This window comes from Lytechinus pictus, chromosome 10 (genome assembly GCF_037042905.1).
Source record: "Lytechinus pictus isolate F3 Inbred chromosome 10, Lp3.0, whole genome shotgun sequence".
Classification (NCBI taxonomy): Eukaryota; Metazoa; Echinodermata; class Echinoidea; order Temnopleuroida; family Toxopneustidae; genus Lytechinus; species Lytechinus pictus.
This window is the reverse complement of record NC_087254.1, coordinates 39,723-54,545: the sequence shown is the minus strand read 5'-3', so window position 1 is coordinate 54,545 and position 14,823 is coordinate 39,723. Positions and strand designations below refer to the sequence as shown.

The window sequence follows — 14,823 nt, the reverse complement described above, 5'->3', positions numbered from 1 at the left end:
TTTGGGGCAAAAACCTCCTACCAACCACCAATGAAGTCCGTTGAAAAAGAGAGAAAAGAAACAAATAAAAGAGGAAAATAGAAATGATAGATCATGGTTGACTTTCCTGTTTCAGCATATCTAATGTATTGTTATCATCATCACAATCCCTTTTTTTTTCATTATTGCCATGATTATCAACATATTCATCATCATATTGTCTTTAATCAAATAAAATTTCTAAATTGTTTTTCCTGTTTGTAGACAAGTGTTTTGATGATATTAAACATTATTATTCATTACAATACCCAGCATTTATCACCAAGGGCTGGTATCCTCCAGCTGCTCCGTTCACTAACAATTTCAGGGATAAACATGGTCAGCACATTACTCACAGGGGCTATAGCATTTACAGACACCAGACTTGTAAATTATGATCATCAACATCGCCATTATCATTACCACTACCATAATCATCATTCACCATTAAACCACCATGACCTTCTTTGCTATTATTACCTAATCTCTTTCACTGTTTTTTTTTTTTTTTCAGGCTTATGGTGTGGTTATTACTTTAAGTACAATGATAAGAGGAAATAATTTCAAAATTTAAGGAAAAATTGAATTTACTGCATCACACTAAAAGAAAATACTCTTTAGTATTTTTATTTTCTATCTTTATTTGTACAATCAAAAGCCATAAAAGATAATGACAGATTTCTGAACATAAAAAAGAAAATATAAATACAATAACAATGATCAACAAATAATTCATAATAATCAAATTAAAAGGTTCACAGCATTTTAACTGTTACCCAAAGCCCTGAAGGCTTGGGCTTACATTGTTATTCCAATATCATAGGGATCCTAAATACATACACAGACTACATACATAAAGTTTCATTCATATAATGTATTATTGCAAAATACTGCATCTAAACAGAAAAGTGATGCTTAGTTTAACAATTCACTGGGAAGAGGGGGGGGGGGGGGGGCCTGGTGGAGTAGACCATTTTTGTTGTTTGATATTTTTTGCAAAAAGTCCATTAAGCGAAAAGCAAAAATTCATTACAGATGCATACACAATCAAAGTTACAAGATGATCTACAAAATTGTAAAAGTAAAAATGAGTATTTTTATCTATTTTTTTTTTATTTTGTGAACTTGACCTCTGACCTCATGACCTTTAAACTGATGAGATCTTCTTCACCGCCATTCCATACAGGATTCAAGTTTCAAGTGAATCCATGAAACTGTTTTTGAGTTGTAGCAAGAACAGAGTATTTATTATGTACTTGCTTGAACTTTCTGACCTTGACCTTGATCTGTTAACCCTAAATAATGAGATCATGTACCAACAGAATATGAATATTAATTTTTTTCTAACGATACATACATGCATACGCATGTGTGAAATCATTTTGAGCACCTAATGCATATATGGTCCAAGTTGAAGTTGATCTGTGAAATGGTTTTTGAGTTACTGCGAGAACAAAAATGGAATGAACAGACAGATGAACGGATGGACGAACAGACGGATAATCCAAAACATAATGCCACCGGCAACCACTTTTGATGAGCAGAGGAATAAAAATTCTTTAGCTTGCTTTAGACAATGTCAGTTACTGATGTATAAAGAGAAACTAAAATAATAACTTTCCTTTATGAATAGTGGGATGTTTTACCATTCACGCAGGTCAATTGGTAATGAAGATCTCTTTAAATATAACTGGCTTAATTTTTTGTGGTGTTAAATCAACTGTGAAAACTGACAATGTTGAGAACTCATCAACACAGTGGTTCAACACAATTTACATACAAGCTTTGCACATTGTTCGATATCAAATTCATATATGTGGTTCTCAAGTTATGCAATATTATGTAAATGACTGTCAGGCTTTAAAATGCTGTAATGATCAAAACAAATCAAATAAACTTTTCTCCCAAAATTCATAAATGTGTCATTATTTCTACTTTTACTCAGTCAAAACAATCTATGTTTTTTGGTGATTAAAATGATGTTGCCACAATTCTCATTGAAAACTAGATAAATCTCGACTGTGCACGGTCAAAATGTATGCCTCCGCCACTGCCCGACCAGAAAAATATTTCTTACTTTCTATTTCCATGAACAAAAAAACACTATAGACCTTCAATCTTCACACTTTGAAATCTAGTCAGGTAACTGTTTCTCCAAAAGGCAGACATATGAACTGAAATCTAAAATGGATGCAAATTTTCTTTTTTACATTCAATCACCATTTCACAAAAGAATCACAACAGCAAAACTGAATTTCCAATTATCTGAATACATTGGTAATCACGAAACACTCAAGTGCAGTGACAAATAAAACAGTAGTAAATGGATAATATAAAACAATACAAAAATGTAACATAAGTAACCAATTTAAGACACTTTCCTTAAAGGAGTAGTCCACCCCCAACAAAAATTTATTTGAACCAAAAGAGGACAATCTAGGAAACATTATGTCACACACTTAATACAAATTGCATGGAAAATAAGAAAGTAATGTAATTTTAAAATATTGGTTATCTTATACAAAACAGTTATAACCAAATCGTGGTCATGTCCAAATCAATGAGTTGATGATGTCACATACTCACTACTTCTTTTGCATTTTATTACATAAATCATACCAAATTTCATGTTTTTGAAAATATGATAACACAGATACACTTAATTTCTTCACAACAGGTTTTATCAATGGTTTATGAAGAATGTGAGAATAGAATCAAACTTGGTTTGTTTCCTAAGGAGGAAAAAATGAAATATTTCATATTTTATTTAATAAAAATACAAAAGAAATAGTGACTTGATGTCATCACTTTCTAAATTGCATACAAAGCATGATGTGTATATAACTGTTTTGCTGAATACAGAAAAACTTTGAACTGACATAACATTCAATTTTGATGAAATTTTCAGCATAAAGCATGTTCGTTTGATTTTTCCCTTTTCGTCCAAATCCATTTGTTCTTGGGGTGGACATGGCTTTTATAAGTCTTGAATCATTGATTTACTTTTGATTTCTTTTTGTATTGCACATCTCAGTTGGGGTTTACATATGAAGCAGATTGTGAACTATAATTTAAAAAAACTGTTGAAAATCAAAATAAACAAAAATTCTGCAATGATAAGAAAGCTGAAATTGTTCAGATGATAATAAACAAATTTATAGAAAGTGACCCATCACAGAGTCCAGTTACATTTTAGACGAGCCAATGTCCTCTAAGTGGTCTTTTCTTTGACAATTTCAAGGACCTGTAGCATTTGTGGGCAGGCGATTTGTCTGGTAGCCAATGAGACTGACAGATTATGGTTGATAAACGTTTTTCTTTGAAATAAGTGCGCAAGTAGTGAGGAGTTAGTCAATCCTTGTCTTGAAGGTGTGTTCTTCATTAAAGTCTTTTGTTTAGAGTAATGATAAACTGGACGACAAATGATTAACTGGACGACAAACACTAAATATGGGTGAGAGGGGATTACATATCTGTGACACATTTTCAATTATCTAAATTTCATAAGTTATCATCATCAAATCTTGTCAATAAAACAAATTTCTAAATTGTTTTTCCTGTTTGTAGACAAGTGTTTTGATGATATTAAACATTATTATTCACCACAATACCCAGCATTTATCACCAAGGGCTGGGATCCTCCAGCTGCTCCGTTCACTAACAATTTGAGGGATAAACCTGGTCAGCACATTACTCACAGGAGCATTTACAGACACCAGGCTTGTATGGCACCGATTGGGATTGGATATAAATTTCATCAATACAAACCAATGGAGTGAAACTGCATAAATGAATGGCTTTGTACACTATGCACACTCCTACATGGTCCCAAATCATTAGATGAAAAGCGGTCTAATAACCGCAAGTCAGGCAGTAATCCCCAAGAGGAGTTATCACATTGTTGGTGTTTGGGTTCTTGTTGGTACCTGTACTTAATAGTAACATTGAGAGAACAACATTATTACACAGTGTATTACAGAAACTGCAAATGGTATGTAAAGAAAATTAAGAACTATTACACAATACACTTATATATCTTTGTCCCATAACCCCCTCCCCCTTGGACTACCTTTTTTCTGAGTCGATGTATACCATGTAGTCATTATAAATTACAAGATTTTTGTATTCATTCAAAATAAAAGCACATTCTTAGTAGAAAGTTTTCATTTCTTTCACTTCCAAACTAGATTCAAATTCTGTTTCATTTCTTTTTGATAATTGCTGTTGCAATAATAAACTGATGCTTCTTATGACACCATGTATTGTAAAATAAAATATCTTTGCAGTAGTAATTGCATTTTGAAACCAGACGAATCTTTGACTGCGCACGGTCGAAATGTACGCCTCCGCCACTGCCAGACGAGAAATATATATCCTAGTTTCTCTTTCCATAAAGTATAAAATAGTAGACCTTTGATCTTGCGACTGCAGAATCTAGTCAGATAACATATAAACTTCACTGAATCCTGTGACCTTGAGACCAAAAATCTGAACAGATCACTGTCACTTGTATATGCACACATGAAAAAAGTTGGAAGTTGATCCTTCAAAGGGTTTAAAAGTTATCATTAGAACAATCTATTTCTTATGCATTTTATTGAATTTTATGACCTTCACCTTTGACCTTGAGACCCAAAATCTACTCAGATCATTGTCAGCTGTATATGCACACATGAGCCAGTTTTGAAGTTGATCTGTTAAAGGGTTTTGGAGTTATCATGAGATCGGTCTATTTTTGATGTATTTTATTGAATTTTATGACCTTGACCTTTGACCTTGACATTCAAAAAATTTAATCAGCTCATCGTCTATTGTATATGTACACATGAGCCAAGTTTAAAGTTGATCTGTCAAAAGGTTTTAGAGTTATTACAAGAATAGTCTATTTTTTATGTATTTTATTGAATTTTATGACCTTGACCTTTGACCTTGAGACCCCAAAACTTATCAGCTCATTGTCACTTGTATATGCACACATGAGCCAAGTTTGAAATTGATCTGTCAAAGGGTTTTTGATTTTTTGTGAGAAAGGTCTATTTCTTATGTATTTTATTGAATTCTATGACCTTTGACCTTTGACCTTTGGACCCAAAAACTACTCAGCTCATCGTCACCCAAATAGGTGTCCTCGAGCCGAGTATGAAGTTGATTAGTTGACTGGTTTTTAAGTTATCGCGAGAACGAAAGTGGGACGGACGGACGGACAACCCGAAAACATAATGTCTCTGGCAGCACCTTTGGTGGGTGGAGGCATTGTCATAATGTCCTTTACATGAAATGTAATGTTTTGAACTTGATTTAAATATACTTGGTTGAATATCCTTTTTTTTTAATTAATGTATTCATAAATGCAGAGCTCTTTTGAAAATTGCCTTTATTCATAATCTATGCAGACTTTCATTTATCAAAATATGTTAAATTTTTCATTTTGCAATCATAACTATTTGATCAATACAAAATTAAATCTACACTTACCCTTTATTCTTTCCTTCTTGCTTTTCTAAGATATCAGATAAACATTCTCCTCCCTTTTGACATCTGTATCGTACGATAAATAACAGTCAAGATATTTTAATACATTAACAAACTGCATTCACAATCATATTACACTCAATATGATTTTTTTTTACATGCCTCAAAATTAATGCTTCTTGATTTAGGATGTTACTATAATGTATCTTAAGTAAACACTTCCAAAATTCAATAGAAAACGGGTACATGAGTATTTTTATTTCATTTCACGTCAACTAAAATATTACTTGAATTGCTTCATGATAACTATAATACACAGGAATGACTTCAGCTTCTAATGAGTCTAATCCCTTACTGTAAACATGATCTATTAATGTTCCACTCTCTGTTGTAGGATTCATAACATGCTGTTTGTAACCATTCATAGACATTAACTGATGTATCTTTGATGATCCTTTCATCAAATTTTCATTAAAATCACCTGTTATAATACATCTTGTGCATCTTTTATTCAGTTCATTTATCAAATCAGTCAAATTTTGACAAAAATGATTAATATCATAAGAAGGAGGTCGATATACGACTGAAACAACAAGAGAAGGAGATCTACTAATAAGAACTGCAATAAACTCCAAATTATCCACATTTATGTTTAATCTGCTCGTGTCAATTTTCTTCACATACATTCCAACGCCGCCGTGTGCTAGGTCTTTAAATTTGCCTGAATTTCCAGATTCATTGTATGAAAGACTACGTGGCTGATGGTAGAATTCATGTTCATCCATAAAAATATTTAAAATGTTGTCATCATTAATCCATGTCTCAGTCAAACAAATTATGTTTGCATTCATAAATTGTTGTTGGGAACGAAGATCTAAAAAATGTTGTCTTAATCCTTGTATATTGTGCAAAATTAAAGTGAACTTATCACTATCACTCTTTTCAGCTTCCAAATTTTCAATAAATGGTTTCCAGTTACATTTTAGACGAGCCAATGTCCTCTAAGTGGTCTTTTCTTTGACAATTTCAAGGACCTGTAGCATTTGTGGGCAGGCGATTTGTCTGGTAGCCAATGAGACTGACAGATTATGGTTGATAAACGTTTTTCTTTGAAATAAGTGCGCAAGTAGTGAGGAGTTAGTCAATCCTTGTCTTGAAGGTGTGTTCTTCATTAAAGTCTTTTGTTTAGAGTAATGATAAACTGGACGACAAATGATTAACTGGACGACAAACACTAAATATGGGTGAGAGGGGATTACATATCTGTGACACATTTTCAATTATCTAAATTTCATAAGTTATCATCATCAAATCTTGTCAATAAAACAAATTTCTAAATTGTTTTTCCTGTTTGTAGACAAGTGTTTTGATGATATTAAACATTATTATTCACCACAATACCCAGCATTTATCACCAAGGGCTGGGATCCTCCAGCTGCTCCGTTCACTAACAATTTGAGGGATAAACCTGGTCAGCACATTACTCACAGGAGCATTTACAGACACCAGGCTTGTATGGCACCGATTGGGATTGGATATAAATTTCATCAATACAAACCAATGGAGTGAAACTGCATAAATGAATGGCTTTGTACACTATGCACACTCCTACATGGTCCCAAATCATTAGATGAAAAGCGGTCTAATAACCGCAAGTCAGGCAGTAATCCCCAAGAGGAGTTATCACATTGTTGGTGTTTGGGTTCTTGTTGGTACCTGTACTTAATAGTAACATTGAGAGAACAACATTATTACACAGTGTATTACAGAAACTGCAAATGGTATTTAAAGAAAATTAAGAACTATTACACAATACACTTATATATCTTTGTCCCATAACCCCCTCCCCCTTGGACTACCTTTTTTCTGAGTCGATGTATACCATGTAGTCATTACAAATTACAAGATTTTTGTATTCATTGAAAATAAAAGCACATTCTTAGTAGAAAGTTTTCATTTCTTTCACTTCCAAACTAGATTCAAATTCTGTTTCATTTCTTTTTGATAATTGCTGTTGCAATAATAAACTGATGCTTCTTATGACACCATGTATTGTAAAATAAAATATCTTTGCAGTAGTAATTGCATTTTCAAACCAGACGAATCTTTGACTGCGCACGGTCGAAATGTACGCCTCCGCCACTGCCAGACGAGAAATATATATCCTAGTTTCTCTTTCCATAAAGTATAAAATAGTAGACCTTTGATCTTGCGACTGCAGAATCTAGTCAGATAACATATAAACTTCACTGAATCCTGTGACCTTGAGACCAAAAATCTGAACAGATCACTGTCACTTGTATATGCACACATGAAAGAAGTTGGAAGTTGATCCTTCAAAGGGTTTAAAAGTTATCATTAGAACAATCTATTTCTTATGCATTTTATTGAATTTTATGACCTTCACCTTTGACCTTGAGACCCAAAATCTACTCAGATCATTGTCAGCTGTATATGCACACATGAGCCAGTTTTGAAGTTGATCTGTTAAAGGGTTTTGGAGTTATCATGAGATCGGTCTATTTTTGATGTATTTTATTGAATTTTATGACCTTGACCTTTGACCTTGACATTCAAAAAATTTAATCAGCTCATCGTCTATTGTATATGTACACATGAGCCAAGTTTAAAGTTGATCTGTCAAAAGGTTTTAGAGTTATTACAAGAATAGTCTATTTTTTATGTATTTTATTGAATTTTATGACCTTGACCTTTGACCTTGAGACCCCAAAACTTATCAGCTCATTGTCACTTGTATATGCACACATGAGCCAAGTTTGAAATTGATCTGTCAAAGGGTTTTTGATTTTTTGTGAGAAAGGTCTATTTCTTATGTATTTTATTGAATTCTATGACCTTTGACCTTTGACCTTTGGACCCAAAAACTACTCAGCTCATCGTCACCCAAATAGGTGTCCTCGAGCCGAGTATGAAGTTGATTAGTTGACTGGTTTTTAAGTTATCGCGAGAACGAAAGTGGGACGGACGGACGGACAACCCGAAAACATAATGTCTCTGGCAGCACCTTTGGTGGGTGGAGGCATTGTCATAATGTCCTTTACATGAAATGTAATGTTTTGAACTTGATTTAAATATACTTGGTTGAATATCCTTTTTTTTTAATTAATGTATTCATAAATGCAGAGCTCTTTTGAAAATTGCCTTTATTCATAATCTATGCAGACTTTCATTTATCAAAATATGTTAAATTTTTCATTTTGTAATCATAACTATTTGATCAATACAAAATTAAATCTACACTTACCCTTTATTCTTTCCTTCTTGCTTTTCTAAGATATCAGATAAACATTCTCCTCCCTTTTGACATCTGTATCGTACGATAAATAACAGTCAAGATATTTTAATACATTAACAAACTGCATTCACAATCATATTACACTCAATATGATTTTTTTTTACATGCCTCAAAATTAATGCTTCTTGATTTAGGATGTTACTATAATGTATCTTAAGTAAACACTTCCAAAATTCAATAGAAAACGGGTACATGAGTATTTTTATTTCATTTCACGTCAACTAAAATATTACTTGAATTGCTTCATGATAACTATAATACACAGGAATGACTTCAGCTTCTAATGAGTCTAATCCCTTACTGTAAACATGATCTATTAATGTTCCACTCTCTGTTGTAGGATTCATAACATGCTGTTTGTAACCATTCATAGACATTAACTGATGTATCTTTGATGATCCTTTCATCAAATTTTCATTAAAATCACCTGTTATAATACATCTTGTGCATCTTTTATTCAGTTCATTTATCAAATCAGTCAAATTTTGACAAAAATGATTAATATCATAAGAAGGAGGTCGATATACGACTGAAACAACAAGAGAAGGAGATCTACTAATAAGAACTGCAATAAACTCCAAATTATCCACATTTATGTTTAATCTGCTCGTGTCAATTTTCTTCACATACATTCCAACGCCGCCGTGTGCTAGGTCTTTAAATTTGCCTGAATTTCCAGATTCATTGTATGAAAGACTACGTGGCTGATGGTAGAATTCATGTTCATCCATAAAAATATTTAAAATGTTGTCATCATTAATCCATGTCTCAGTCAAACAAATTATGTTTGCATTCATAAATTGTTGTTGGGAACGAAGATCTAAAAAATGTTGTCTTAATCCTTGTATATTGTGCAAAATTAAAGTGAACTTATCACTATCACTCTTTTCAGCTTCCAAATTTTCAATAAATGGTTTCATGTTATCCAATCTTTCTTTGATTTCAGGATTACAATGTATGCTTTTAGATTCAAAATTTTCTATAGTAAGGCCAGATAATGAAGAAACACGACTAAGCCCAACATATGCTTGACCAGACTCAAATGTCCTTTTCAATGATACCACAGCTTTGTCTAAGGTCAAACCTTGTACTTTATGTATTGTACATGCATAAGCAAGTTTTAATGGAAACTGTCTCCTTGAATACTTCTTACCCAGAAATTCGTTACATTTTTGAATGGAATGTATACCAACATTTTCCTTGTCAAATTTTACTCTGATGCAAACATATTTAGAATTTGTTTGGTCCATAATTATTTCACAAACATTTCCAAAGCATCCATTTGTAAGGCCTTTGCTAACATCAATGTTCTTGACCAACATGACTCTTGCATCGATGGCAATCCATAAATAACTGGGTAATTGGCTTCTACAACGTGTGACAGGTTTTTCGCGAACTGTACTTCCCTTCTTCGAGTCTCTTTCTGTGTCTTCGGCTTTCAAGCATATCACATTGGAACATTTCTTATGCAACAATTTCCTGTTCCATTCATCTACTTCCTTATTACATGAATAAATATGAAGAGCGTCTTCATTTTCTTCACCAGTTTCACAGGATTTTAGCACTGCCAGGTCTTCATCAGAAAGAATATCATCTCGTTTTTTTACTCTTAATCTGTTCAGTAAAAGAGCAAATTTTGCATCGTCTTTTTGTCTCATAATTTCTTGAAGTTCTACTTTTTTAAAATTGTCATTCCATAACACTCCTTCAAGTGTATCTTTATATAAAGGGCTTCCAAAGACAGGAGGTAATTGATACATATCTCCAACAGCAATAACGGAAACACCAGCAAAAGCAGTCTGATCTCGTGATTGTTTTATTTGCCGTAGACGACTGTGGACATAAAACATCAATTTTTGATTTACCATGGACACTTCATCAATGATTAGAATTTGCAACTGAATTAGCTTGTTGCGAAGAATGCTTATTTTTTCTTCACTTAATGGCTGGTAAGGCATCTGTGCATTAGCTGGAATAGACAAAATACTGTGAATAGTATGACCATCTATATTATAAGCTGCTACTCCTGTGGGAGCCATTTTCAACACTGAGACATCATCAGGATTATGCATCATTCTGGCTAATATACGTGTTGATTCATAGTATATGCATTTGACTAAATGGCTTTTTCCAGTGCCAGCTCCACCTGTGATAAATACATGAAAGGGTTCAACTTGTTTTCCATTTATTTTATCGAGACACCACTGCCGTATCTTATAAAACACAATTTTCTGCTTCTCATTCAATGACCTAATGATACAATGCCTATCTTCTTTTGAAATTTTATGAGTCCTAATTTCCACTGCAAAGTTTTCTTTATTTTTGGATTCTTTTAGATCAGGCATAGCAAGTTCTTCATCCTGGTCTTCGGCATCAACATACACGTTTGGATGTTCAAGTCTCTGTACTTCACTTTCAGGACATAATAGGCCCCATGCATCTTCTGGTACACCAAAACGATCTAAATGCTCTTGTGCCAGTTCGATAGAATCTGCTTTGATTTCAAATTTTTTCATGTTATTACTGATAACTGAGCTAACCCTTTGCAAGTCATTTCCAGATAATTTTACACAACCTGTCTCATAGAACTCTTCATAACTTTTGAACCCAGGAGGCTTCAACTGCTCATCGATATAATGTGGCAAAAAAAGTTGCAATATACTCATGAAATACGTTTCAGGTGATCTGGTGGACGAGAATCGTGGATATCTTACGACTGCATCTTTGGAACGAGTTCGTCTTTGAATGTATCCCAAATTATTTCTGAGTTTAAAGATGTTTTTGTGCACTTTGCTTTTCATATGGCAAGCGGTCAATATCCTATATTGAGAACAAAAAGTTGCAAGACACATCTTTTTGAACATTGCATCTTTAGGTCGAGCTTTGTATCTCTCAATTTTGCTAGGAAACCAAATATTTTCTTCATCATCATCACAATCAGGTCTGTTTCTTATGACATTTAACGGTAAACTCATTCTTATGGGATCAGGACCAACAGATATAAATTCAACTTTCCTAGAACATTCTTTCAGTCTTAGACTGCAAACACGGAATACACTTTCTTGAGCCGATACTTCGCGGTTGTGCATGTACACTTGCCCGACTGATTTCATACTTTCTTTAGCATCTTTATTTCCATCTTTCATCTCAGAAACTGTTTGCTCTAAAAGCATTCCCATTTCTCTTTCTGCCTTTGACATGTAGGACACAATGTAAATAACACAGGCATAGGCATTTGTCACATATTGTAAGTCCATGTTAGCATTCCAACACCTCAATAAGTTAGGGTTATACTGATTTATCCATACATCGCCAGGCTTTCTTCTGATTACCACACTTTCCTGTGATGCAATCTCGTGATGTGCCTCTTCAAACTGGCTTTGTGTAATTTCAAGTTTATCAAAAAGTTCTTTAGTACTATTATATTCAGTTCCATCCGACAAGGCATTTTTAACAGAATTCAACAATTCTTTTGCATTTTCTGTAGCCTTTTTCTCAGCATCTTCATTATTTTCACCCTTTTTCTTTTTGTTTGTTTTTCTATCATCTTCTCCATTTTCACCCTTTTTCTTTTTGTTTGTTTTTCTATCTTTAACTTTAATGATAAACGTCTCTTCTGAAGGTGGTCTTGGGAAATTAAATCTACAAGTCGTTCCTTTTTTTCTGCACGATTTAGAATGCGTTTTACTGTGTTGCTGTACAGAACGAACAATTTCATGCAATTCTGGATCGTCTTCCTTATCAGGCGTCACACAAGAAATATACTTATCTATAAATTGTACAACATCTTCATCTTTGTCTTTTCCTAATTGTGGGGCGTCAACCCAGAACAAAATATGGCAATGTGGACTTCCTCTTTGTTGAAACTCATATCTGTATGCAAAGTCTTGGATGTTCCCAATAGGAGCAGATGGTGATAAAATGACTTTATGAAGAAAAGTATGAAATCTTTTCTCAAACATCCTTGCTAATGTTACTGGATTTGAGTTCATCAGCTTGCATTTTTGTGCCCAATCTAAGGTACTTGACTTTCTGCTATCTCCTTGCTGTTTTAGTAATGTGTTCATAATCTCTGGCCATCTCATATCAGCACAAGAAAATGAAGCAAACCAGGTTGGTTTTCCAAGCTGTCGAACCATTGCTAAAATATCTTTTTGTGTTTTCTGCCAGTAAGGAGGTGTCCCTCGAATCTGCTTAAGAAATTTATATCCTTTGTCTGATTTTAAAACATTTTTAATTTTTTCAGGACATCTCAAATCTGAGGCAGTAATTGGTGAGGAATCATCTTTTTTGTTGCAACTTTGTCTCAATGCAATAGACACTTGTGACAAAACTTGTTGAATTTCATAGATATACTGAGCATAAAAAATAAAATCTGTATTTTGAGCAAACCTGTTGTCAACATGCATCAATCGGTTCAGCAGATAACGTCCTAATGTTATCCTCTCTTCCCTTCTATCATGGTACGTCGGCTGACCTTTGGGAAACAATATAGGAAAACATTTAGCTTCATTAGTTTCATCTTGCAGAACGGATACAGGATTTTTTCCTTCACAAGGGGCACAGCATATTATTTCATCAAAATATTGATCAAGAATTTCCTGTCCAATATCAACTGGTTGAAGACATGAATCTAGATGCAAACCATGGAAACGGTCTTCCTCGTCAGTGATGTCTTTTTTTTCATCATTGATGTCATTTTTGTTTGATTTTGTATTTGGCACGTTGGCACTCTGTCTGAAGTTTTCATCATTTTTCTTGTCCTTAGACAAAATACTGTCAATATCTTCATTCCATTTTTTCCAATAATTTTTCCAATAATTTCTTAATTGAGTCTGAGCACTCATTTCGCTTTCCTGTTCTTCTTCAGTTTCATCATCATTTTCATTTCGTTCCATTGAATTTTTCCATCCCTCATTCACAGTGATATTTGAATAATATTTGTTATTTAGTTTTAGATAATGCAAAGCACAAAGCAGTTTTTCTTTATTTACAAATTTATACTCGTAATGACCTTTGTAAGACAATTTTCTTTTCAGTTTAACACGAATCAATTGATCTTCTGATTGTGCTCTTGGTAAAATATCTGCAGTTTCATAAGAATTTGAAGGGACACACACGACTGGACCATGAACTCCGTTTTGACCACCTTTAGGCAATGCCATCAATTTCATGAAGGGAATATTTAGTGCTATTAAATGCTGTTCCAATGTGTTTAAGTTCGCAAGTTCTTTTGGAATTTCATGTAATTGCAAGTTATTTAGGTTTGCTTCTGCAGGTACTCTGTCAGATTTCAACTTTCTATGGCAAGTAAAGCATATCCATAAAGATGATCTAGCTGAGGTTTTTACTGGACAATCTCCTCTACATTCTGAATTACAAACATGCAAATACTTTGTACTAATACAGATCTGAAACTTATAATCATCAATTACACATTTCTTGACTTGATTTTCAAAAAGAAGTTTAAAGCATACAGCACATACATATTCTGGACCATGAGATACAATTTCTCTAAATTCTTTGATTACATTGTTAAATTTACACAATTTTTCCTTTTTAGCAATAGTTCTTTTAGTATTTCGTTTTATTACACTTTCTCTAAACTTTTTTATTTTTCTATATTTCTCTTTTGACATTGCCAATTTCCTTTGTCTATATTGTCTATTTTTATATCTCCTTAAAGACATGAATTTCATGGTATTCCTTTTATTTTGTCTGAACTGCGCATCTTTTGCATACTTTTCTTTAAGCATGTGTTTCATGGTATTCTTTTGTTTTTGTCTGAACTGCTCATCTTTTGCATACTTTTCTTTAAGCATGTGTCTCATGATATTCTTTTGTTTTTGTCTGAACTGCTCATCTTTTGCATACTTTTCTTTAAGCATGTGTCTCATGATATTCTTTTGTTTTTGTCTGAACTGCTCATCTTTTGCATACTTTTCTTTAAGCATGTGTCTCATGATATTCTTTTGTTTTTGTTTGTAGATTTCCTCATTCTGGTATCTATTTCTAAT

The 14,823-nt window shown here is 33.3% G+C and overlaps 1 protein-coding gene across 7 annotated transcripts in view; it reads right to left on the bottom strand.

The window, feature by feature from the left end:
* Positions 1 to 629: 629 nt before the first annotated feature.
* Positions 630 to 14,823, bottom strand: part of LOC135155595 (uncharacterized) — a 34,137-nt gene continuing 19,943 nt past the window's right edge. For 5 of the 7 annotated variants that reach the window (XR_010294716.1, XM_064105086.1, XM_064105087.1 and 2 more), the window contains 3 exons: positions 13,199 to 13,283; positions 8,756 to 8,818; positions 630 to 7,206 (listed from right to left, as the gene is read on the bottom strand). Coding sequence is in view for 4 of the 7 variants with exons in the window: in XM_064105086.1 (XP_063961156.1) it covers positions 7,038 to 7,206; positions 8,756 to 8,818; positions 13,199 to 13,283 (317 nt within the window). In the remaining 3 variants the exon portion in view is untranslated. The remainder of the gene's footprint in view (positions 7,207 to 8,755; positions 8,819 to 13,198; positions 13,284 to 14,823) is intronic. The other 2 variants (XR_010294714.1, XR_010294715.1) reach the window with 2 other exon arrangements.